Source organism: Chaetodon auriga, chromosome 10, assembly GCF_051107435.1.
Source record: "Chaetodon auriga isolate fChaAug3 chromosome 10, fChaAug3.hap1, whole genome shotgun sequence".
Taxonomy (NCBI): Eukaryota; Metazoa; Chordata; class Actinopteri; order Chaetodontiformes; family Chaetodontidae; genus Chaetodon; species Chaetodon auriga.
The window spans coordinates 17,833,374-17,855,988 of record NC_135083.1 but is presented as its reverse complement, the minus strand read 5'-3'; the positions used below and the strand labels follow the sequence as shown (position 1 = coordinate 17,855,988).

The following is a 22,615-nucleotide window of genomic DNA, read 5'->3' as shown; positions in this document are numbered from 1 at the left end:
CAACATTAAATAATTCTTTTTGTTAATACATCAGTAATAATTTTTAAAGAATCCTCATAATGAGTTGTCTAATTTTGATACTTCTGCTGATAATGATGTACTTTGTGCGATCCTGATCATTTACTTTGAGTTTTAACTGTGGGAACAACTTAATTTATTTAGGTAAGTAAAGGATACGATAGCAACATGAATATTAGCATTAGCTTTGCTATTACCATTAAGATTAATGTTAGTCAATATTAATATCATTAGCCTGCGGGTGGCGCTGCTTCAATGCTGAAAAGGAGCCAGAATAAAAGAAAGAAACCATAAAAAGAGGAATTTGTCCAACGGAAACGGAAATGATCTCATGTCTAACGAAGGGTGCGAATGTTTTAGACTTGGTTAAATAAGCGAGGGCGGGGATTAGCTTCCCGACCCTTCCAACGTGCCGTTCGACTCCACAGAGCAGGAACGCTACGTCCCGTGCAACAAAACGAGCCTCCAGACACTGTCGGTGGGCGGCGATATGGTTGTTGTTTCTATATTAGCAACAGAAAGTAGCGTCAGGGGAACAGCGTGACCGAAACTGCGATAAACACCACTGAGCACAGAAAACTGAACGAGTAACTGAAGTTAAAGCAATGTCGTCGCTCGGTAGTAAGTCTGCACAGGAAATTAGTGACCTGCTCGATGAATACGGGATAAAGCACGGGCCCGTGGTCGGTAAGTGGCCCAGACTGAACGGTCACTATGTGTTGAATCAGTGCTCACGCCACTTCACAGGCCTTCTGTCTGCCAGTGTTGACTTCACTAACTTTACTTCAACGGTATTGGTTGGATTTCTCTGTGTACACGTGTTCATTTTTCTAAAATATACGACGCGTGTTACTTTTTTTGTACAGACTCCACCAGAGGTCTGTATGAGAGAAAGCTGAAAGAGGCCATGGCCAAAGGGACAAGAGCGAAACCATCAAATGACAAGACCTACTACAGAGAAGAGGGTAACTGTCATTCGTTCTCCACACTCTGAACATTAGTGACCACTGAAATCTTACTGTGGTAAATACACGTATAGAGCACACAGAGGCGAGTGTTCAAAAGGTTGAATGACAGCCACAAGTGTGCCAGACCTCCAGTTACATATTGTTTCACTTTCGTCAGAGTTTACAGGCAGCAGTGATTTACATTGAACAGGACATTGTCACACTTCCTGTAAAGCAGCTCCCACAGGCTTCCCTTTAGGAAATATGAGGAGTGAATGCATCATGTGTCAAACCTGTTGAGTGTCCTTTTTAAGGCAGAAAGAGCCTTTAAAATCTACATTTATAATGTTTAGCCATTATTAACAGTGTTGTCCTAGCCATATTCTCTGAAGTTACAAGCATTACATGATGAATACATAAAGCCCACAACTGGAAACATCTGTGCTGCTGTTCAAATTAACAAGCCACTGAATTGCATGTACCTTTGTTATAAGGAGTCCAGGTATCCTTATATAAATATACTTAAGGACTGACCTCGTGTGGATCACTTCGGTGATGTGCAGGGGAGTATCGTAATGGAAATGTACACTTGTGTTGACATGTAGCCTTGTGTTTGTGTCATTTCAGAGGAGGAGGTCACCTATGTTTACAGGACACCTGTAAGTATCCCTGTCCGCACTGTTCTTACCCCCATGAAGAATTCATATCAGTCATTTCAGTAACTTATTTCACTGCTGCCTGATGGCACTTTGGAATTAAAGAGAAATATTTGATGAAGAAAATTCTTTGAAAAAAATGGTCTTTCCGAAATATGAAAAATTGGACTTAATACTAAAGCAGTTGTTGAACATATGCTGGAGGTATGAATTGTTTCTATCAACTTGTTATCACTGCTTCCAATTTTTCAGGTGAGGAGCGACTGTGCCGGAGACAGGTCAGTCCTGTATTCACTCCAAACACTATCTGCCCTTCCTCTATTTCAGTAAATCAAATGAGCAAATACAGATCAATCTGACATCACTTCTTTCTTGCCTGTCCAGTGGGTCTTACCTGAGGTCAAGACCAGAGTGGACTGAGAGGCAATTTGAACATGAGTAAGTTGTAATCATACAAATCTTTGCAGTAGTATTTGTCTGTTAGTGACGAGTAAAACAAAATCTTCACATACATTCTGCTTTAATGTCTCTCTTCAGGCCGTCCTACTCAAGCTACTCAAGGTCGAAGCCTGAATACAGAGGGAGGGATTTTGTTGATGAGTAAGTCAAGTCGTGTCATCAGATGTCTTCAGTTTTGTTAAATTGTTTGTGTCACCTGTTTGAGTCACACAGATGTGCTCTTCAAGACGACCACCAAAAGTACAGTATAAGCTGCATTCACCGTGTTACTCAAAACCTTCCTTCCCTCATTTAAGTCGTAACTCAGCGCATTTACTCAAATTCTGTACACAAGTACAAATTTTAGGTACTTGTGTACTCAAGTACTACATTTGTGTGTTTCCATGTCATGCTACTTCATACTTCTACTCCATTACAATGCAGAGACAAGTACTGGAACCTTTGCTCCACTGCATTCGATTGTCACTGGTTACTTTAAAAATCAAGATTTTACACACAAACCTTATGATGAGCTTATAAATGTAATGTATTTCTACATGTTAAACTGCCCAGTAGTATATAAGAGTTAAAATTAGCTCCACCTCAACCACCCACAACAGTAAAATTCGCTCTTTTTCAGGCCTCGTATGTACGACACGCCGTCCACGTACAGAAATGCCTATTTGAAATCAACACCCATGAAGTGTGAAGATGCTCCGAAAGCACCCAAGTCATCTCGCCTCATCCCTCTGTGGGTCCAGTTTGTGTTCTTCCTGGCTGTCGCCGTCTTCCTCTACATAGTTTTCTCCAGTATGGAGACAAACGAATCCCTCAAAGGAATCGAATGATTCTTTTTAAAGTCATTTTACTTGAGTTACAGGTTATTTTATTGCTCATTTTATTCAAGCAATGTATTTTTGGCTAATTGCTTTATTTTAGACATTGCTGAAATTGTGATTGAAGCAATATTTGTCGGCATCGTAAGTGCTGTTGATTTGCTTGCTTACGTTTATATGTCGAATATGTGACGGTCACCAGGCTTCACTGCAGCACCACCGCTCTTTGAGGATGCCGCTTTATAAAGACACTGCATCACTCACTCATCGCTGCATCTTACCTGGACAGCAGCTGATTAGCTGTACAGACAGTTTCAGTGGGATCTGTTGAGATTTGGAGATGATCACACTCATCAAAACCATTCAATTCTCGACAGCCAGTATCCAATAATTACACATCAACACAAATCCCTCATGATGTGTAATAGACCACTGTTTAAATTTGAGATGCCATCAAGACAATTTCACCAGATTTTAAGCAACTTTTATTTTTCTTAGCAATAAAAAGACATTGAACAAAATATGTCCGTATCGGCCAGAAAAAAAAAAACAAAAAAACAAAAAAACAGGCTTTTGTCACAGTATTAACCTGCAGTTCAGAGGCAAAGATACTGCAACAGATTTACTTAGCATCCCATAATGTTCCTTTTTTTGGTGCTCTAGTACCTGGGTGTCTAACTAGGATTCCATGTATACTGTTTATATGAAGGTTCACCAAATCTTTGTAATTTATATAATCTTTGATTACAACGATGCTTCCTTTTGTCAGTTATCAGAAGTAATTTGATCAAACTACAATAGTTTTTAAGAATAACTGGGATGTAATTGTTCATATTTTTTAATGGTTTAGTAAGTATTTTGGGACAGGTTTTATCTGGACATAAATTTGCTAGTTGCACTGTTTATGCAAGCTGTAATGCCATGTTTATACTTTGTTTCAGTAGAGTCAAAGATATCCCACTTGTGTACTACATAATCCTACTTTTACAATCTGGAGGTTAGTGTCGTCATTCTTTTTGTACTGCCCTTTGTTTGACTATAAAAGAGCTTGTATATGTAAACATTTGAAGCTTCAAGTACTTTATTAAGGAGCTAAAATAAATTTGTAATGTTTAAATAATTGAGGGTGTCACCGTAAAAGAACCGTATAATGTTAAAAGCTTCTTCGAGCGCTTGTGTAGTTTGATCCGATGCTATAAATCAACCTACAGTACATGAAGTAATATTTGTACAACGTCAAACAAAACTGATTGAGCCCAGAAGCTCCAACAACAGCAGCATTTTAATCAACTACAGCTTCTATTTACACATTTTAATGCTGTAATGTATTATTGTAAATGACATAAGATGCATAGTAGGGTTAGCCTTAAGGTACAAAAACAAGTTCTGATCCTTTAAGGATTGTTGATCTGTAGTGTGAGTATTATTAAGTAGTATTAAGTGAGTACATGATAAGGTAGTGGAGCCAGTGGTAATAAATATAAAACAATGTTTTTAAACTGAATATATACAAAGACCTGAGGAAGCTATGTCACAGTTTCCCCAGTTTTTTTTTTTTTTTTAGCAGTTTTCCAATCCATACATCTGTAGTCGTGGCAGTAGCCAAGTCAGAGTGAGAGTGAAGTCTAGCTTGAACCAAGACAACGGAGATGACTCAGAACTAGAAATAGTTTTTGCTGTTTGATACAAGGCTTTAAAGCCTATCGTCCCAGCAATAACATTAGCCTGTTTGACATGAAAGAACACTGCAGTGCAGTCTTAGGTCGATTTTGGATTAGGGGTGGGCAATATGGCCAAAGTCTTCTCTCATGGTATATGGAATTTTACATTATGGTGACACTATTAGTCTTGATACAGGAATTGTTCTGTTAAGTCAATCAAGAAATGGTTTAAAATAACCACACCGTGTCAGATTTTCTAAGTCAACACGTCAGAAGTTGCACCATTTTTAGTAACATGTTCTCCCTCATCTTGGGTTGGTTGTGATGCCTCCTGCTCTGTATTTATAATTTCCCTCTCTTCCTACATGTTTTCTTGTCACTCTTCTCCTGCGGCGGTTGGCAAACCAGTGCAGTGGTGCGTTACTGCCACCAGCTGTCATGCTCATTTAAGTAGTCCCGCTACCCAAATCACATCACCTTGCGAGGCAGAAAGATCATGTTAGAATCCAGCCCTGATTATCTACATAGCCTGCTCTGAATATATAGCAGAGACACTAGGGGATAGCACCCATGATGGAAAAGGTATTGCCAAATCTATACTGTCACACGGTATATACCATCATATTACCCAACCCTGTTTGAGTCCAGTAAAAACTGCGCTGAACTCGGGCCATGTGGTGTCTTTTCCAAAGATGTGAAGGAGGACTGACCAAGCTGATTGGTTCTGTGTCATGTCCCCTACTGACTGAATCCATGATGGACACAGTGTGAGCCTTCGGTCTGTTTATGAAAGAAGAAATACAAAATACTTCACTTTAGTTCACTTGTGGTGTACAATTAAGAATACTGACACGGTTACTGGTGCCATTTAGTTTTAGAAGTCACAGTTATCTAAATGGAGATCACTTATGTGCATCAAGGCAGTTCAGCTGATTGTAGTATAAATACCCTGAATCCAAAAGGTCCAGGTGAAGACAAAAGAAAGCTCCAAAGAATTCAATAAATCTCTTGATTTACTGATACAAAATTACACAATACTAATTCATACTGTATGGATGAATATACCTTAGTGATCTGTTGCCTGCAGACCCCGTCATAGCTTGTTAATTGATAAGGCGACATAAGTGTTGTCCACACCTGTAGACAGAAGCACATCTGTTACTCGGGTTACACATCAAGGATGTTTTCCAAAGACCATATTTCTGTCGAAAGCTTAAAGGCTTCTGGTGGAAAAGAGGACTTACAGGTTCTGGTCTCTCGCTCCAGCTCAGAGGGCTTCTTCTCCTTGTTACACAGTACCTTGGCCACAATGATTATAACAATGACAGCTACAACAAATGTCAGGCCAGACACGAGCCAGCTGATCACCATTGGACTCAGTACTGGATCTGGATCTGAGGGCGAGAGGAGTTACGTACAGGATGGTCTTTCATAGATGGAATTTCCTCTGCCACTGCCATGAACTGATTTGCAGTTTTTGCAGCTGAAGTCCAGTTGCAAGCAAGAGAAACACAGAAAACCTGTAGATACTACTCAGGTTTCATCACATATCACATACATACAGTGTGCCGTTCTTTACACCTATCTATCTATTTATCTACTCACCTCTGATAGCTATCGGCAGGGGCTGGCTTTCTCTGGAGACAAAGGTGCGTCCACCCAACTGGACCCGATACAGGCAGTAATAGTAGCCCTCGTTGGAGCTCTGGGCATTGGGGAAGGTGAAAGTGACGGATGGGGTGAGGGCAGGCAGGGACTGGCGCACTGTGCCGTTGGAGCGGATCAGACGGAGTTGGAAGGAGCCTCCAGGGTACTGCTGCGGGGTGGAGCAGGTGATGTTAAAACTGTGGCCTTTAAGGACCGAACCACCCGGAGCCTCAGTGGACGTGTTGTACCAGTGGTGGGGAGTCAGGAGCTCCACTGTGATCAGTCAAAAAAAATTTAAATAGGTTATTATACATTAATACAGAGTTTTGAAAAAGAAAAGATCCAACTTGGGCTTCAGCCTTAAAACTAAAATATTCCACCTGACCATTAAAGGTTTTTACAAAATATTCTAACACAAAATAGCCTTTTCAGTGAGGTCACAGCTGTCTCTGTTCACTCTTGATTCACTTCTATTCTAATCAATCCAGATGGCTACACAGGCTGCGTAACAGCTCGCACTACAGAAGTGTAAACATGACATGAAGAGTAATTTTTTACGCTCATATTTTGTCTTCAATTTTACATGCACAACTACAGTGACTGTGTGTTGGGCTCTGAGTGCAGCCTAAATGAGGGTGACCTATGTCCAATCCTGTGCTTGAATGCCTCCTGTGTTGAGACAGTGTAAGGTGTCAACACATGACTGTCTTAGACAGTGAGATGCAGTTGAAAGTACTGAAAACTTTAGTTACACATACTATTCGCAAAGGTTAACATGAACTTTCATACTCAAATCCAAAATCTTTGGTATGCTGTTAGTTATGAGTAAAGAAATGTAATAAAATGAAATCAAACCTGATTCAAGACAAGATACTTAAGAAAAATTACAATCAAAATTGGCACAAATGCAGAAGACTCAAATGTCTATAGATTGCACAACAAAACAATGTGCTATCGTAAGTAGCATTGGTCCAACAGAGGTAAAATGTATTTGACAATGTGATTATGACTCACCAACAGTGATGTTGATGGAGTTGCTGGGTGGAGAGCTGAGCAGCTGAGAAGGGAAGCCGCCCTTGATCCTGTACCGACAACTGTAGCTGCCCTGGTGGAAAGCCTCTATGTCAGACAGTGTCAGTTCCACTCTGGCCTGGGTCTGGTCCGCCCTCTGTGTAACCAGTGGCGTGGACACTCCATGCTTGTACAGATGGAAGTCACTGAGGTGGTGACCCAGCGGAACACTGCAGCCGAAGCGAACCGCCTCCCCAGGAGAAAACACAGTGTGAGGCGACAGCAGAGTGAGGGTGGGTATTAAAAGGGTACCTGTGAATAAAGACAACATGTTGATACAGAAATCACTCAGTCAACCATCTGACACTGCTCCTCGGTAGATGAAACACCTCAGTACAGCAGAGTCTCACCTGAGCATTTCACCCCTGCATCATTCTCATGGGTGCAATAGGAGTTACTGTGGAGGACAACAGCGCAGCGTGTCAAACTGGACTCATGTCCAGAGCACTGGACATGCCGCAGCCAGATCTCTCCCCTGCCTGCACCGAATACCGCACCATGGAGGGCAGATTCAGCTAAGCCACAGCCCAGCTCCAGGCACACCACGTCAGCCTCCCGGAGGTCCCAGCCGTGGTCACAAACAGTCCCCCACTGGTCATGGCGGAGTACCTCAACTCTGCCAGAACACTTGTTGTCCCCATCTACAAGTCTGACCCCACCTGTGGATCAGAGACAAAACTGCTTAAGAGACAGAAAGTGGGGGAATGGCTGTCAATGCAGCGGGTTTCTGTTAATCCCAGGCTTACCAAAAGCAGTGACTCTATCCCACAGGACACCTAACAAACCTGTGAGGAAATTACATGAATTATTATCAGGAAAATACAGATAAAAATCAAAATGTCAACAACAGTGCAATGCAATGAATGCCACCTTCATCAGGGAGTTCAGTTTTGTGTGAAATTATTTTTCAGAGTTGTTGACTAAACTTTGTCATCATGTCAGAGGCTGTGGAGTGACGTTGTTCATCAGTGTTGCGTTACACAGAGATGTTTCTTTAACCTTGTCCCTCAGTGTAACACAATATATTTCAACAAAACCACAAATTGCAGCTACCAAAATGACTATACATTTTAAAACAAACACGGCACACTATAAGCTTTGTGAATAGTATTTATTAAGGGTTGTTTAATTTAGCAAGACTGCTTTAATCTTAGCTAGATGGACCCAACAAAGCTGCTAACTGAGTGTATACTCCAATGCTAATACGAGAGCTAAGTCACATTATAACTCACAAGACAACAGCTCGCAGGTCAGAAATACGAGAAAACAGGGTTTTTCTTTAACGAATGCAATGCCAGAACCAATGGTGCTAACTAGAGCTAAAATAATTGCTGGTTCAGTTATCCCGTTGCATAAGCACATGAACCATAAGCAAACTCGCTGGTCCTACTTCAGAGCTAGTTAGCTGGCTAACAAGCTTAGCTAAGCACTAATTGCTGCCTTGGCTTACCCGTTAACAAGATATGGAGGAATCTCAGCATAGTTCCCCTCACCCTTCCATCAGACGGCCGGGTGGGAAGGATGCCCGTTGTCGTGGTGACGATGCTGACAGCCGTTGTAAACTAAGCTAGTGATTGCACGAGACATTAGCTAGCTCGCGGCTAACTGGAGTGACGGCTAACGGCTGAGCAACTTTCAGCGACTAAAACTTAAGGCGCAAGTTGACGACATTCTCGAGAACTGAGTATCGCTAACGTTACTGCATTCACAAAGTAAATACTGCATTCACAGCTCCACGAGATAAAGCGAGGCTGCCAGTGCGTCCCGGTGACTGTCTCAATAATATGATGTTCATGAGATTGGTGGGGTAAGAAAAGCTACATGTCGTCACGCCGCAATTCTCACGTCAACAGTTAGGGAGATCTCGCGACACTGAGGCGTTCTCCCTGCGACAGGCAGAGGTCACCACAAGCCGCAGAGCTGCAGTTAAACCTATTAGCTTTCTGGTTATGGAGAGTCACGACTCTGCTCAGGGGCGTAGCTACAAAACCTGGGTCCCAGGTTGGCTTGATTTGACCAACAAAGCAACTTTTGTAGAAATATAGAAATGTAATTGTCTTAAAGGGACAGTCCACGGATTTTACCCCTGACCATCAGTTTACTGGTCATGGTTCCTGCTCCTGACCCTGTGAACACAGTGTGTTATGTCTACTGTGGCTCTGGAGGAGCTTTAAAAGCTAACATTTATTTCTTATTTTCTAAAATAAATTTTGAATTTGTTGAGCTGCTTGTTTGAGTAACTACAATGTGATTTATATATTGCTTTGTCATGAACTCGGCGTTTTCACAATGCACCATAAGCACCAAAATCTGGGAATTTCATACTAACAAGACAGATAGATTGTTGTTAGAAAAATTTATTTCATATTTTTATTAACTTTCATAGCTGGTGAACTGACGATGTAAAATACCATTACTCATCTAATAAGAAGGAGAAACAACTGCAAAAGGGATTTCATGCAACCTGGCAACCTTTGAACCATTATTTTAAAGGGATAGGCGGTATAGAAGATGAATGAATGAATGATCTATAAAGCATTAGTTTATGATTTGTTAGCATTGATAAAATCATTAATTACATCCCTTATAAAGGGTGATGTATTAGAGAGTGGTACGCTGTTGTAAACATTTCACAGTGAGTGGAAGGAACGGGTGTCGATAGGGGACCAGCAGCTCCATCACTGTTGTAGTAAACATCCACCATTCAGAGAATTCACACCAACACAATTCTGCTGCAGTCCTCCCACATGAAACTATTTGGTCATGAGCCTGTCCTTCCAAGTTAGGCAAGCCAATGTGGATGAATCAACCAAAACCACAATGGGAGGAAAACATTTTGCTGATTCATGTCTGTTGTCAGATTGTTTGAGACACCAAGTGACTAGTGGTCAGAGGCACTTTTTTCCATTTTACACATCATTTTCCTGTCATAGATGACTAGCATTTCCTGTGGGCCAGGGTGGCTTTTTTTGTATTGTAACCAAATGTGTTTGCATTTTAAGTGGCTAATTTAGGTCCATGACTGATGTCCATGGCTACTAGTCATCATGAACAGAGACCCCTCCCCAAGACCCTGTTCAGGAAGGCTTTTGAGGGTAGTTTGGAAAATGAACCTTGGAAAACAGACATATCCTAAGAACCTGCCTCAGTCTAAAAGTAATATGCAACTTGGGAGAAGATTTACAAACCTGGTTCCAAAAAAGTTGGGATGGTGTGTAAAATGTAAAAAGAGCAGAACACAAACTAAGCCCATGTATAGATAACGGTGGTTATACAACTTGTTATTGTCTCATAAACAGCCCTCTGATTGTAAGTGCACCTACTACACCTGTCCTGGCATGGCCTAACTTGGGACATAGTGTGCTTTGCTGATAAGTACATATAGGTCAGAGTTCAGTTTTAAGATGGTAAATTCAACTTGGAACTTAAACTTTGGCAACAGACAAGAAGGAAATACTGAGACGGCTGCAACTCACATTTCCCGAAAAATCTGGGAAGCTGTGTAAAACGTAAACAGAATGCAGCCATTTGCAAACTGTGTTTACTGACAACGGGTTTATGACGTGTCCCTGAGCCCATGTATTAATATCCTTTATGCAATCATGTGTTCACAAAGTGGTGAACCTCGCTCCATCCTTTCTTGTGAACAAAAGAGCCTTTCCGGGATGCCCCTTTCATACCCAATCATGATACTATCACCTGTCCGATGAACCTGTTTACCTGTGGAATGTTCCAAACAGGTGTTTTTGGAGCATTTCACAACTTTCCCAGTCCTTAGTTGCTCCTGTCCCAACTTGTTTGAAACGTGTTGCTGCATCAAATTCAGAATAGGCAGATATTTACAAAACAGTTGATGATGTAAAACATTGACTATGTTGTCTATGTACTGTTTTCAATTAAGTTTATGTCAAAAAGGTTAACATTCCGTTACAGCGTCTCAACTTTTTCAGAATCTGGGTTGTTCTTTCCACACCAGCCACAGAGGCTCCAAAACAACATTAGAGTCCTGAACATGCCAGGCCTCACTCCAATCCATAATTTGTGGTAGGACTCATAAAACTGTTGAGTTGCGGTCCCTGTGCAACTTGACAGGCCATGGTCAGTTTAACAAATAACAGATGCAAACTGTAGTATCTAGATATAAGGTACAAAACTAATATGGACCTATTACAGACTCTGATGTAAGACTAAATGCTGCCAAAGATGCTTTTATAATTAAAAACTGACTTAAAAAGGGTGATTACTTGTGCATTTTGTTGTTCAAATGTTGATCCAGCCTGATTACTTTCACCATGATTCAATGTCAGAAAACAATAAAGGCAAAAAAAGGTCCATGGGGGTGAATATGTTTTATAGGCACGATATGAGGAGACAGAAATGTGGAAGACTTGTTTCGAGATCTGTGATTGTAGTTGAAGCAGGTTTTACTGCATTATTGACAAAATGTTACACACTCCTCAAGAACAGGCCAACTACGCCTCTCACGTCAGCTACTGAGTCCTCTTCACAGTGCAACAACCCTGCTCTACCCATGTGCTTATAATACAGTAAAGACAGATTTTTGTATTGACAATCATTTTGTAAGTATTCAGGTCAACCATCAACTGATGTAGTTTCTTGATGCATTTTATTGAGCCACTGGTCAAATAAGCATCAGAGTTCTCAGTATATTTTTATATTGTAAAAGGTGACTGTCTTTTTCACAAAGACTATATACATATATATACATACACATATATATGTATATGTGTGTATATATGTGTGTGTGTTATATATAGATATATATGAAAAATCTCTCTGTAATTCCAACTTCAAAACCAGAACATTGTATTTGTGAAACAGAAATCTCAAAACGATCTGTGTGGTCTCTACCTTGCAAAGAACAGCACTATTACTAGCACTTCATCTGAACACTTCCCATCATTAACTAAATGAGTCAACCTGCACAGTCATGTTGGTACATTTACCACTGATAAAAGAAAACGTACGCTGTCATAATATAACGAAACATAAAATAATTTAGTTAACTTAACACTAGTCCTCTATGAAGATGACCTTTTTCACAGGCTTGGAGTTTTAATAAAAGTACCATGAATTCTTCAGTAATTTTGATAAACCCCTAACGACAAACTCACTAAAATAAAGCGTTTAGCTCTTTGGATAACAGCACAACCTGCTTCAGTTCCACCGTAAAGTCTCTGTAGCACCACATTGGGGAAAAAACAAATGTATGTGCTGCATTTTCAAAAGTCTCTCGCCCAGTGTGTCTTGGGTTTTCTGTGGCATCCATTGTACGTCAGCAAAACCCTAACCGTCAGGCATTTCTTCACTTGGAGTCTCCCAGCAGATGGACAATGAGTTCATACGTGGAGAGCACGATGGCTGTGTTAGGGATCTGTCTGATTAGCTGTGGAATGAGTCCTCTATAAAAAGCCGCATAGCCTTCCTCCACTGCTATCAACCTCCCTGTCTGGAAGAAATACTTGTACTTGCTGCCTTCCTCACGCAGCCGTGTCCGAATGACCTCTGTGGAGACAAATTATAAAAAAAAAAAAAATTAGTCTAGGAAATAAATACTTCTCCCTGACATTAGATGTGTTGCAAGAGACAACCATTACCGTGTGGGTAGGCTATGCAGGACGCACATCCCTTTGAAAAAGCAGCTGCCATCATCAGACTCAGGAAGTCAGATGCTCCTTTCTCACGTTCACTATTCGAGGAGGTGAATTGGCTGTTGGCAAGGTTTTTCTTCAGTGTCTCGTAAATGAGGAAGCAGATCATGGTCTCCGAGATGCCGGCATAAGATGCAGTCAGGCCTCGGTAGAAGCCCCGAATCCCTTCCATTTTGTAAACATAGCGGGCACACTGCAGTGCATTCATCTTCTTCTCTCCTCTGGCTCTAAAAGGACAAACCGGTCAAGTATATTAGTGCCAAAATCACATCTGGCATTCAAAAACAATGAGTGACCATCACAAGCTACCAGAGCCCAACAAACTTCAAGTCATAGCATAACTTTGCCTAGCATTCTTTACTTGATCAATGATTAAAACTGGAAGTTGTTGGTTTATTGTCTAAGTGATGGGACAAGATGAACTTCCCCTCCTGTAAGGAAGCATGACACATCACAGAGTTTCCTTATTGGGTTTAAAGTGTAACTCATATAGGATGAAAATGCTCAATCCTTTTCCGCCTCATTAACAAAGCCGTCATTTTGTGCTGCAGGAAATGTGTTCTTTATAGACGGGGTGAAAGGATGTGTTCATGTTACCACGCGATACTACTGCCCTGTACTCGGTAATGTAAATATAGACTGCACGCAGGACTGTGCGTCAGCATTGTATTTATGGCGCAAGATCACACGCTCAGTCCAAGGTCAGTGCTGTGCAGGGGAGCTCTGTTAAAGGTCACATTATATGGAGCACACTCACTCCCATAAAGTCCAGAAAATAAGTCAGATTGTTTTACACAGATCTAGACAGAACACTACGGTCAGTCGAAAGCTAAAAATCTAAGCACACAGAGGGCAGGTGAATGTGAGAGTGTACACACTTTTTTTCCAACTGCATCCTGGTCTTGACCATCCAGATGGGGTTCATCAGAGAGTTAGTAACGAAAGCTGAGGACGGGGGACAAAAGAGGCATATTCAGTTTTACACTGTAGGATAACACGAGATTCACTGCATCCCTTCAACGTAGCTCATAAACAAAGTCGTAAAATGTGTTTTTGTTGAATTACAATTATTCAACCAAGAGCATAAACATCTGCAAACTATACTGGACATACATGTGATGTTTTTTGATGCATATGATGTTCATTTCTTACAAAAAAGGTTCATGTTTGCATTGTGCTATTTCATCTGCGGCACTTCAACAGGCTGACATGCTCACCTGCAACACCAGCAGAGGACATGTGCACCACTCCACTATTAGGGACGAACAGCCCATTGAACGTCTCTTTAGATTTCGAGTATGCAGCAAAGTAAATGGCTCTGAAACACAGAGAACACACTGGTGAGAACTCTACACAAAGGCAGCTGTAACGATTAACACACACTGCTTAAATATGATTGCGGTTTTATAACAGCTGGGCAATAATGTAAACGATTTCATTTGGACTTGTGTTGGCCTTTGACAGACTGTATCCAGAGTAGTCTGTCCCTCGATGCCTGCTCTCTCTGCTTGGTTTCTGGAACAAACCATCACTGCACCAGAATGGGCTGAATAAGCACTGGGCACCATAGATGCCCACAGAGTTGCTCTGAATGTGAGCCTGTCCAAGTTGGCCAGTGGAACAGAGCGGCAGTGGAATTACTGAGCAAAGGATTGTGCTGTAGCTACTCATTAATTAAATAACCCCTGATGTTTTTCAGTTGAAAAGTCTCAAAGTCTAATCAACGTTTCCTGTTAAATTGAACGATGACTGTTCACGTTGTGTTTATATTACTGTTTTGTAGAAGAGTTTCCTTCCAAGCTCATCTACCCTGAGGGAACAGGGCAAAGTACCAACCATTTGTTGACACTAAAGAAATGGAACAAAGGTGACAGAAACTTCACAAGGTGTGCGCACTTAAAACTGGATTTTCATTATGGCTTGGGATAAATTGGCTTGGGGTAAAAGTTTCACAGACAAATAAAAAACAGATCAATTATAATCCAGCTGTTCTCACTGCTGCATCTGTTAAACTCAAACCTCAAATGATAGTTAATTAAATACAAACAGAGGCCTGCCCCTGTTTACAGATGCTGTGGCCTACACAAACCCAACAGCTGACTCACTGAACTCCATGAGGGGGGACGGGGGGACTTAGACGTTGTTGACATGGCAAAAGCTTCCCATTTATACACCCATTTATGCCTTCACCCATTAAAAGTAAAACACATTTTATCTCTATCTTTATCTCTAAGATATCTTTGATTAGCGGCCTGTGGAACAGCAGGCTCTATCGAGAAACCGTCTTTCCGCTTCACTCGATGGCCTTCTTAGCCTCTGCTTTGTCTATTGTTTTTGAATACAAGGACACTTCATTGTGTGTCATCACCAACAGGAAACTATCATTAACACAGAGATTGCCACAGAGTTTCAGGACTTTGCTAAAAGATGAAAGACTAGGATTTGTCAGTCAAATTTGGATCCTCCCCCCTGGCTGAATGACACCAGAAGGACACGCCCCATAACCACACTAGCCCTCACACTGCACTGTTATTGGCTGAGGCCTGCACACCCACTGCCCACAGGCTGACGCCCAGAAATGTCCCGAAGGCAGAGGGAACATTCTCTGCAGACACTGACACTGCCACACACTTTTAGAGGCTCATAAACGATAATTGAGAGGGATTATTTCTGCATAAGACTATACATTGTTTTGTTTTGTTTTTTTTTAAGGAAAAATCTGCTCATTTTGCCTTGAAACAGAACTGCTATTGTTAAGGACAACAGTGAGATGTACAACCTAGATATAACTGAACTGAAATGTGTGCAGACACTTATTTCACTATACCTTGACGGGGCCACGCCAACAAGGTTCGGCCCCAGGCCACGGAAAAGTGATCTTGGTCCCTCTTTTTCTAGAATTGACCTGAAACAAAAATATAAACAGAACTCGATTATGAAAAACACGAATATATTTCACTGGGTTTGATTCACATAGACCACAGTACATGTTAACCTGTCTCTACATGTTACAGCAAAGGCCTGTGTAAGATTATCCTTGATTCTATTAGGGGAATGAGCATGATAGCTCCCTCTGGCAATCATCTCAAGTGTTATGTCAGCTCTGTTCACTTGAGCTGGTTTTGCATAAGTTTGCATCCAGTCCCCTTGGCTGTGCTTGGCTTGTCACAGCAGCCACCTCCCAAGAGTTTTTTTTCTTAACTCTTTGGGGGTAGTGACATTCACTCTCCAGATGACAGTCTGGTCGATGAGGGGCCAAGCAAACGGGGAGGGTACAAGTGGAATTTGTGCTGGTTTCTGTAATGCACACCTCATCTCTTGTGCAGTGTATAGGCATTCCACTTCTTTCTCACCAATACACAACACCTCAAAGGCTGGAAAAGGGGTTTAAGGTTCATACAGGATTTCTTGCATGTTTTACATATTGTTAAACCTGTAACTGCAAAGACAACTCTCTAACAACTGTGAAAAATCAAAATAGCAGAACACATAAATTGACACAGCACTATATGTTCTGCAGGCATAAAAAGAATATATCTGTAGGCATGTGTAACTTCTTCAGCACATAGACATAGCAGACGCTAGTCCAGACCTGTTCAGTCCGTGGCCCCTGTCATCTGAGTGCAATACAACACTGACACAAAACCCTCGTTAAAGCCTTCCCTCTTTCATTTTGACCCACTGAGGCAGCCTCAGTGGGTCTCAGTATTCCCTTACCTAACCAGAGTCATACAAGGTCCACTTTCACAGACACCATAATATTTTATGCATCTCTTCAGGCCTGGTGGAAAAGCATGTTTTGTGTCACCCCAAACGGCTGGTTAAAGACACTAAAAACAACTAGGATACTGTTTGCTTAATCCTCACTTTAGAACAGGATTACAGGCCTTCATTTTAATACTACGAAAGCAGAAAGCAGACAGGCTGTCCAGAGTGCTTCCATGGACTAAACCACAAGAAATGAGAAGGACTTTTTTACAACTATTCCAAACAAAAACAGTTATTTTGATAAATATGTTTTGTCAACACCTCAGACATAACTCAGAAGAAAGCACTTCATAGGTTAAAACTCAGTAGGACCGCATTATATAACTACAAAAGTGACCAACTAGCAATTATGAAAGTCCCGACAGCGCAGTCCCGGTAGACAGCAAAGTGCACCAGCTGTGAGGGAGGAGGGAACACTTTGTCCCTGTGTTTGCAAGTAGGAAAAAAAAAAAAAATACAGATGCCCCAAGGGACAGCCTGCACAGCATGTTTGCCTAACAACAGCATAAACAAAAGTCTTACCGTAGGACCTGCAGCAGCCCTGGTGTAACAGTCCCTGGTCGGATAACCCCGGCACCACTTAGGGTGCCCAGCTGGACCTGGAAGACGGGTCTGAGGGTGAGGCCAGAGGACTGCAACCGTGTCTTCAACACCTCCAGGGGGCAGGTCACGATGGCTCCCACCGTACCACTACATCTGCAAGTTGATCACAAAAAAAAGAGGATTCTGAGTGTTGGGATGTTGCAAACAATGGTCAATACATGCATGTTCTGATGGTTGTAATATATTGGCTATCTTGCTTAGAGTACACTGGTTCTACTATTTGCAAGGTTGCTCATATCAGCTTTGACCCCGGAGAGGTTTATGTTTTCCATCATAAGCTGAGGAGCTACTGGCAGAGTGGAATGAACAATTATGGTCAAAGACAGGTCTCTTGCTCTGTGGTAAAAATACCCCAAGACTTAGCCCCACACATCTGGTGCACAGGGATTTCCACCTCACACACTAACTGCACTTGGAAAGAGTAGTCTGCTCAACAAAGAGACTGTTTCTGGATAGCACTTTCTCAATTTCTGCATAAACAATTACTTCATTCAATGCTTTACAGCTCTCACTGGTACATCCTTTATTCACTGTGTGTATAATCTTGTCGGTCACAAGCTTAGAAGTCTGGAACAGATTAGACTAAGCAGACTCTGCAGAGTCATGTGTCTGAAGGACAGAGTCAGGCAGGTTATCATAAGTAAGACCTGACCTAATTGTCCATTCACTGGTCATCAGTCACCTGTCCAACCCAATCTGATTGTTGGACATTTTAGAGAGAAGAAATTATACTCTGAGTTTACTTTTGCACATTAATAATCTAATCTAGCAAACAAATACATGTAACAAATCGTAATTTCCCGTGGAGATGTTGTGACCATGACCACAGAAATCCAGGAGAGCTGGTGCAGGAGAGAAAGCATCACGTTTTGGTGCTGTTCAAGTAGCAGGTTGGCATACACGCTTGGCTGGTTGTCGGACTAATTGCTAACTTGAGAGGCAGACTTACATGTTGTTCTCTACATTCATATCGCATGCTTTAAACTGCCTATGTGATTATGAATATGATTCAGTTGGGTACTAAAAACTAAAAAAAAAAAAAAGAAACAAAGAAACAAAGCGGTCACCGGGGTCATACTGAGCTAAAATGAGCCAACAACATAAAGGCTTTTCATAACAATTCAAGGGTAAAATGGCGTCATATTTAACAAGCCAGAGTTGTTTAAAAGTGACCTTAACATAAACTGGAGGCCCTCCAGCTCGTTGTTATGTCGCGATACTGCATATTATCATTCGGGGTTTACAAATCGCTTTCTCCGGTCAGGTGGCGACGAGTCGCTCGGAGTTCTGCCTGTTGGCTAAGTGCAGCTTCAATGTTACGTAACAGAGAACACTGCGCCATGACGGCTAACCGCTAACTCACTGTCTCGAGTTAATTCACATGACAGTGTCGGTTTTCACAGCGTGTTATCTCGACCATCGCGTTGTCACTGGCAGGACGAATATGACTTACAGGAGCCAAACAAACTGTAAACGGTGCTATGTGACCAGCTAACGGGAGCTTTCGGGCATCAGCTAGCAAACTTCCGCACGGATGTAACGTTCGCTGATAAATGCGAATTGCCCAGCATTGTCCACGACAACGTTAGCAAGGTTCTGAATTTAAAGCGTAAGAGGTTAACACAGACGTTAGCCACTACGTTCACTTGGTTATTTCACATCGTAAATAAGTCAGCTAGTAAAGAAAGCAGTGAAAGAAGCAGGCGTCTAACGACATCCGAAAAATCAAGCTGTGCTAACACGAGCTAGCTTGCCTTTAAATGTTTGTTAGCATGCGGGCTAGCGGCTCCCTGCTGAAAATGCGTTAAATAAACGTGTAAATTGGTTTGATACATGCTTTAAAAAATTAATTAGGTAACTCGCGAAGACCGAGTAACCCAAGGTCACCCAACCTCTCCAGGCCACATTTGAGCTATTAATAACGCCACTTTGGGTGAAGCAGCAGCATCAATAGGACTTTAACTTACCCTCCAGCGAACAGATGTAGCAGCGTGTCTTTCTGTGCCATCTTTTTCTTTCTTTCAAATAGCCACCATACTCGTGTTATACTTCGAATAAAATCGCGTTTGTATCGAGGAGAGAGAGATCCCAGAGTGCCGTGCTGCCGCTCATCGGTCTGCCTGCCGGCTTGGTGAAGCTGTCAGCGGTGACCGGGGCGGCGGGGCGACCTGAAGAGCTCCCCACACTTGCGTCAGTGGGCCGGGCGGAGGCGTTGTCTGTGACGTGGGAACATGTGCTCGCCACCTTGTGTCTTGTCCTTTTTCACCATGTTGCACAATCAACAAAGGTCCAAAAACAACTGGAAAACACATTGAACTTCCGAGTCCCGTCTGACCTTCACTGTTTTCAGTATATGATGAAAGCTTTGTTTTTTTTCGTTAAAGATATTCTTATAATTGCATGTATTCATGATGGGAGGTGGAGTTATGTAATCTGTGCAGGACAAATACATAAAATAAATACATAAAAACAGTATGAAAGCGGATAAAAAAAAAAATCTCCTCCGAAAACTTTTTTTTTGTTTAGAAATGTTTGATATACGTTTTATTTTATACACTCTTATATACTCTTCAAGAGTACGATATAAATAAAGGTTATTATTATTATTTCTATTTCCATCACTGTCATTATTATTGTTGTTGAATAATTATAATTATATGTAATAGAATTATCATAGTAATCTATTGATATTTCTATTTTATTTGTATCATGATAAGAATACAAACAGATTGGATAAATGACCTGATTTTGTCCAGGTCTGGCTTAGGGGGGTGTCCCTCTGAATGGCTTATTTTTTGTGGTCTGAGATTTATGCTAATATATCCTGCAAAAGTCATCATATTCCACAGTGCTGCATCTTGACCTGCATGCTTATCTCAGATCAGTCATATAATATCTATTACATGCTGCTTTTATAGCACTTTGTAGGCTTTCTCAGGCTGTTCCAACTTTGACAAGAAATGGACCAAGTGAGATAAGAGAAGACAAACAACAGCCTGTTTTTCAGCAAGAAGATCACACACCTTGCTTTTAAATGGAGACAAAATATGACTCCATGACCTGTTAACAATGCCACAGGGGACACATGGTGTTACGGTCCACAAATTAGCGGTGTTGGAATGTGACTCCTGGTGTTATCCTGAGGATAACACTTCAAACACACAGAAAGTTACTCAGTCACACGAACAGCACCATGTTTGTCAGCATTTCTGTGCAATAACACCTGTGTGGCTAAACCAGCTCAACCTGCTTTTTGTCCAATATGAAATCATAAACAACATTTTTTTAAATTGTGTTGACAGTGCAAACAAAACACGCTGGAGTTCACCTTATTTTGCTTTTTGACAAAGTTCTGAGTTTGTTCCAGTGGATTTAAAGCTTTGTTATTAACTCATTGAATGGGCAGAGAGAGCAGTACATTTCACATACTGGTCTGGGTCTCCTTTGTACAAATCATGCCAACATGAACAGTGTAATTGACGTTTCTGTGAAAGAACTGATTGCAAACATTGTGCACTATTGTCAGCAGCGGTTAAGTGAATTTACTCAATACATAGGTACAATTTTGACATACTTGTACCCCACTGTCTTTTAGAAGGAAATTATGTAGTTTTGACTCCACTACATTTATGTTCACCGCAGCTCTGGTCTCAGATTAACGTTTAAAAAAAAAAACATAGGAGATTTTGTGAAATTTCCATTCTAAACATTTCAAATGTTTTTTTAAATCACTGTCTGAGGCCCAAAATGTTAAAAGTATCCTAATATTTCACAAAATAAACAAAGTCAAGAAAATGAATATAAATGTATGTACCTTGTCTTTTCTGTACTGTACAACTGTAAATAGCTGCCCACACATTGACGTGTCAGTGTTAACAATGATAACAATTATATCATAGATAATAGAAAAAAAAATAGAAGAATCATTCACAAGAAGAACTTTTCCTGCAGAACAAGTACGTTCACTTTGATACTTGAACTACATTTTGCTGATGATACTCCTTTACTTGTTCTCAAGGAGGATTTTGAATGCAGGACTTGTAATGGAGTATTTCTACATTGTTGTATTGGTATTGTTACTGAAGTAAAGAATCTGAGGACTTCTCCCACCACTGATTATCAGTCACTTTGGTGGAAATGCTGACACCAAGTGACCAGATCTGAAACACACAGCTACAGGACAGCTTCTTTGCAGCTCTCCATCTTTGGAGATGTGAAACTCAAATATCCTCTGTTGTTTTGGTCCTTCTCACCATCAGCTGTATTAGGTTTTATTTATCGTCACTTGGTTTCACTTCTTTTTGTCTTATTTTTAATCATTATGGTTTTAGTTTTTGAAAGGCAGGCATTGTGCATGTGCAATTCATTAACAACAATAATAATAATAATAATAATAATAATAAGAAGAAGAAGAAGAAGAAGAAGAAGAAGAAGAAGAAGAGGAATTCTTTGAATCAGCTGTTGCACATGAGGTGTGTGTGTGTGTGTGTGTGTGTGTGTGTGTGTGTGTGTGTGTGTGTGTGTGTGTGTGTGTCCATGTATGACTCATGTTGTGGGGACTCACCATACTTGTGGGGACAAAATGCTTGGGTTAACGTCAGGGTAACTGTAAGTCTCCAGGAAATTAATGTATGGCTATGTAATGTCCCCACAAGTGATGAAAACCCCCCTTTGTGTGTGTGTGTGTGTGTGTGTGTGTGTGTGTGTGTGTTTGTAGCTGAAACTAATCCTGTGCCTTATGTAAAAAGCTAAACCATTACAGGGATTAAAGAGTCTCAGTTTCTGTATCAGTGGAACTGTCACAGTAGATGGAGACTCAGCTGGAGAGGCTCAAATCCCCCCCCGCCCCCCCGTCCCACCCCCCCGTCCCTCCCTGCCCGCCTTCAATACTGATTCCCCTCAGTGCTTGTTTCATGTACATTTAAATACAGCTCATTTCCAATGCATAGAACCTGTTCGCCTTACCTACAATAGTATTTCAGTGAAAACCTGCTCATGTAGTAACATTCACAGAAAATAAATTCATGCTTACTCTGAAGGTAGTATCACTTTACTTAGCTTGCTGTTTGGTAACAAGCAAGGATAAATAATTAGCAACAAATTGAATATATGCAACAAAAAAAAAAAAAATCACCACAGGGACTACAAAAAGCAGTGGGTGGGGGAGCATATAGTGTGGCACAGGATGTCTGTGTTCAGCCAAGTGCTAAATGAGTCACATTTATACATTTTCCAACACTAAACGGGTCTTAACATGAACGTGATCGCACAGGGTTTACTATACTATATTCTAAAGTC

The 22,615-nt window shown here is 41.2% G+C and overlaps 3 protein-coding genes across 3 annotated transcripts; 1 reads left to right on the top strand and 2 right to left on the bottom strand.

Moving 5' to 3' along the window:
* Positions 1–486: 486 nt before the first annotated feature.
* On the top strand, positions 487–4,054 carry LOC143327118 (uncharacterized). Its single transcript, XM_076741301.1, has 7 exons — positions 487–705; positions 885–983; positions 1,593–1,624; positions 1,874–1,899; positions 2,006–2,059; positions 2,159–2,221; positions 2,700–4,054. The coding sequence occupies exons 1-7, from the start codon at positions 624–626 to the stop codon at positions 2,905–2,907; spliced, it is 564 nt and encodes a 187-aa protein (XP_076597416.1). The 5' UTR covers positions 487–623; the 3' UTR covers positions 2,908–4,054.
* On the bottom strand, positions 3,989–9,148 carry LOC143327117 (uncharacterized). The gene is made up of 8 exons (XM_076741300.1): positions 8,725–9,148; positions 8,021–8,059; positions 7,625–7,933; positions 7,218–7,526; positions 6,162–6,476; positions 5,801–5,950; positions 5,622–5,693; positions 3,989–5,336 (listed from the first exon to the last, which is right to left on the bottom strand). Exons 1-7 carry the CDS (start codon positions 8,753–8,755, stop codon positions 5,650–5,652), a joined length of 1,197 nt encoding a protein of 398 aa, XP_076597415.1. The 5' UTR covers positions 8,756–9,148; the 3' UTR covers positions 3,989–5,336; positions 5,622–5,649.
* A 2,460-nt stretch (positions 9,149–11,608) lies between these two features.
* slc25a33 (solute carrier family 25 member 33) lies at positions 11,609–19,537 on the bottom strand. Its single transcript, XM_076741640.1, has 7 exons — positions 19,285–19,537; positions 17,237–17,410; positions 15,774–15,851; positions 14,164–14,264; positions 13,825–13,891; positions 12,893–13,173; positions 11,609–12,800 (listed from the first exon to the last, which is right to left on the bottom strand). Exons 1-7 carry the CDS (start codon positions 19,323–19,325, stop codon positions 12,601–12,603), a joined length of 942 nt encoding a protein of 313 aa, XP_076597755.1. The 5' UTR covers positions 19,326–19,537; the 3' UTR covers positions 11,609–12,600.
* Positions 19,538–22,615: the final 3,078 nt, after the last annotated feature.

Excerpts from the sequence above, each read along its gene's own strand:
- LOC143327117 (XM_076741300.1), bottom strand. The coding sequence starts at position 8,755 with ATGCTGAGATTCCTCCATATCTTGTTAACGG. Across the intron at positions 7,934-8,020 it reads GGATAGAGTCACTGCTTTTG|GTGGGGTCAGACTTGTAGAT; the intron begins GTAAGCCTGGGA and ends TCTGATCCACAG. Across the intron at positions 5,694-5,800 it reads GGAGCGAGAGACCAGAACCT|GTGTGGACAACACTTATGTC; the intron begins GTAAGTCCTCTT and ends TTCTGTCTACAG.
- slc25a33 (XM_076741640.1), bottom strand. The coding sequence starts at position 19,325 with ATGGCACAGAAAGACACGCTGCTACATCTGTTCGCTGGAGG. Across the intron at positions 13,892-14,163 it reads GTCCTCTGCTGGTGTTGCAG|CTTTCGTTACTAACTCTCTG; the intron begins GTGAGCATGTCA and ends CCCCGTCCTCAG. Across the intron at positions 12,801-12,892 it reads CTGCATAGCCTACCCACACG|AGGTCATTCGGACACGGCTG; the intron begins GTAATGGTTGTC and ends TTGTCTCCACAG.
- LOC143327118 (XM_076741301.1), top strand. The coding sequence starts at position 624 with ATGTCGTCGCTCGGTAGTAAGTCTGCACAGGAAATTAGTGACCTGCTC. Across the intron at positions 2,060-2,158 it reads GAGAGGCAATTTGAACATGA|GCCGTCCTACTCAAGCTACT; the intron begins GTAAGTTGTAAT and ends GTCTCTCTTCAG. Across the intron at positions 2,222-2,699 it reads GGGAGGGATTTTGTTGATGA|GCCTCGTATGTACGACACGC; the intron begins GTAAGTCAAGTC and ends GCTCTTTTTCAG.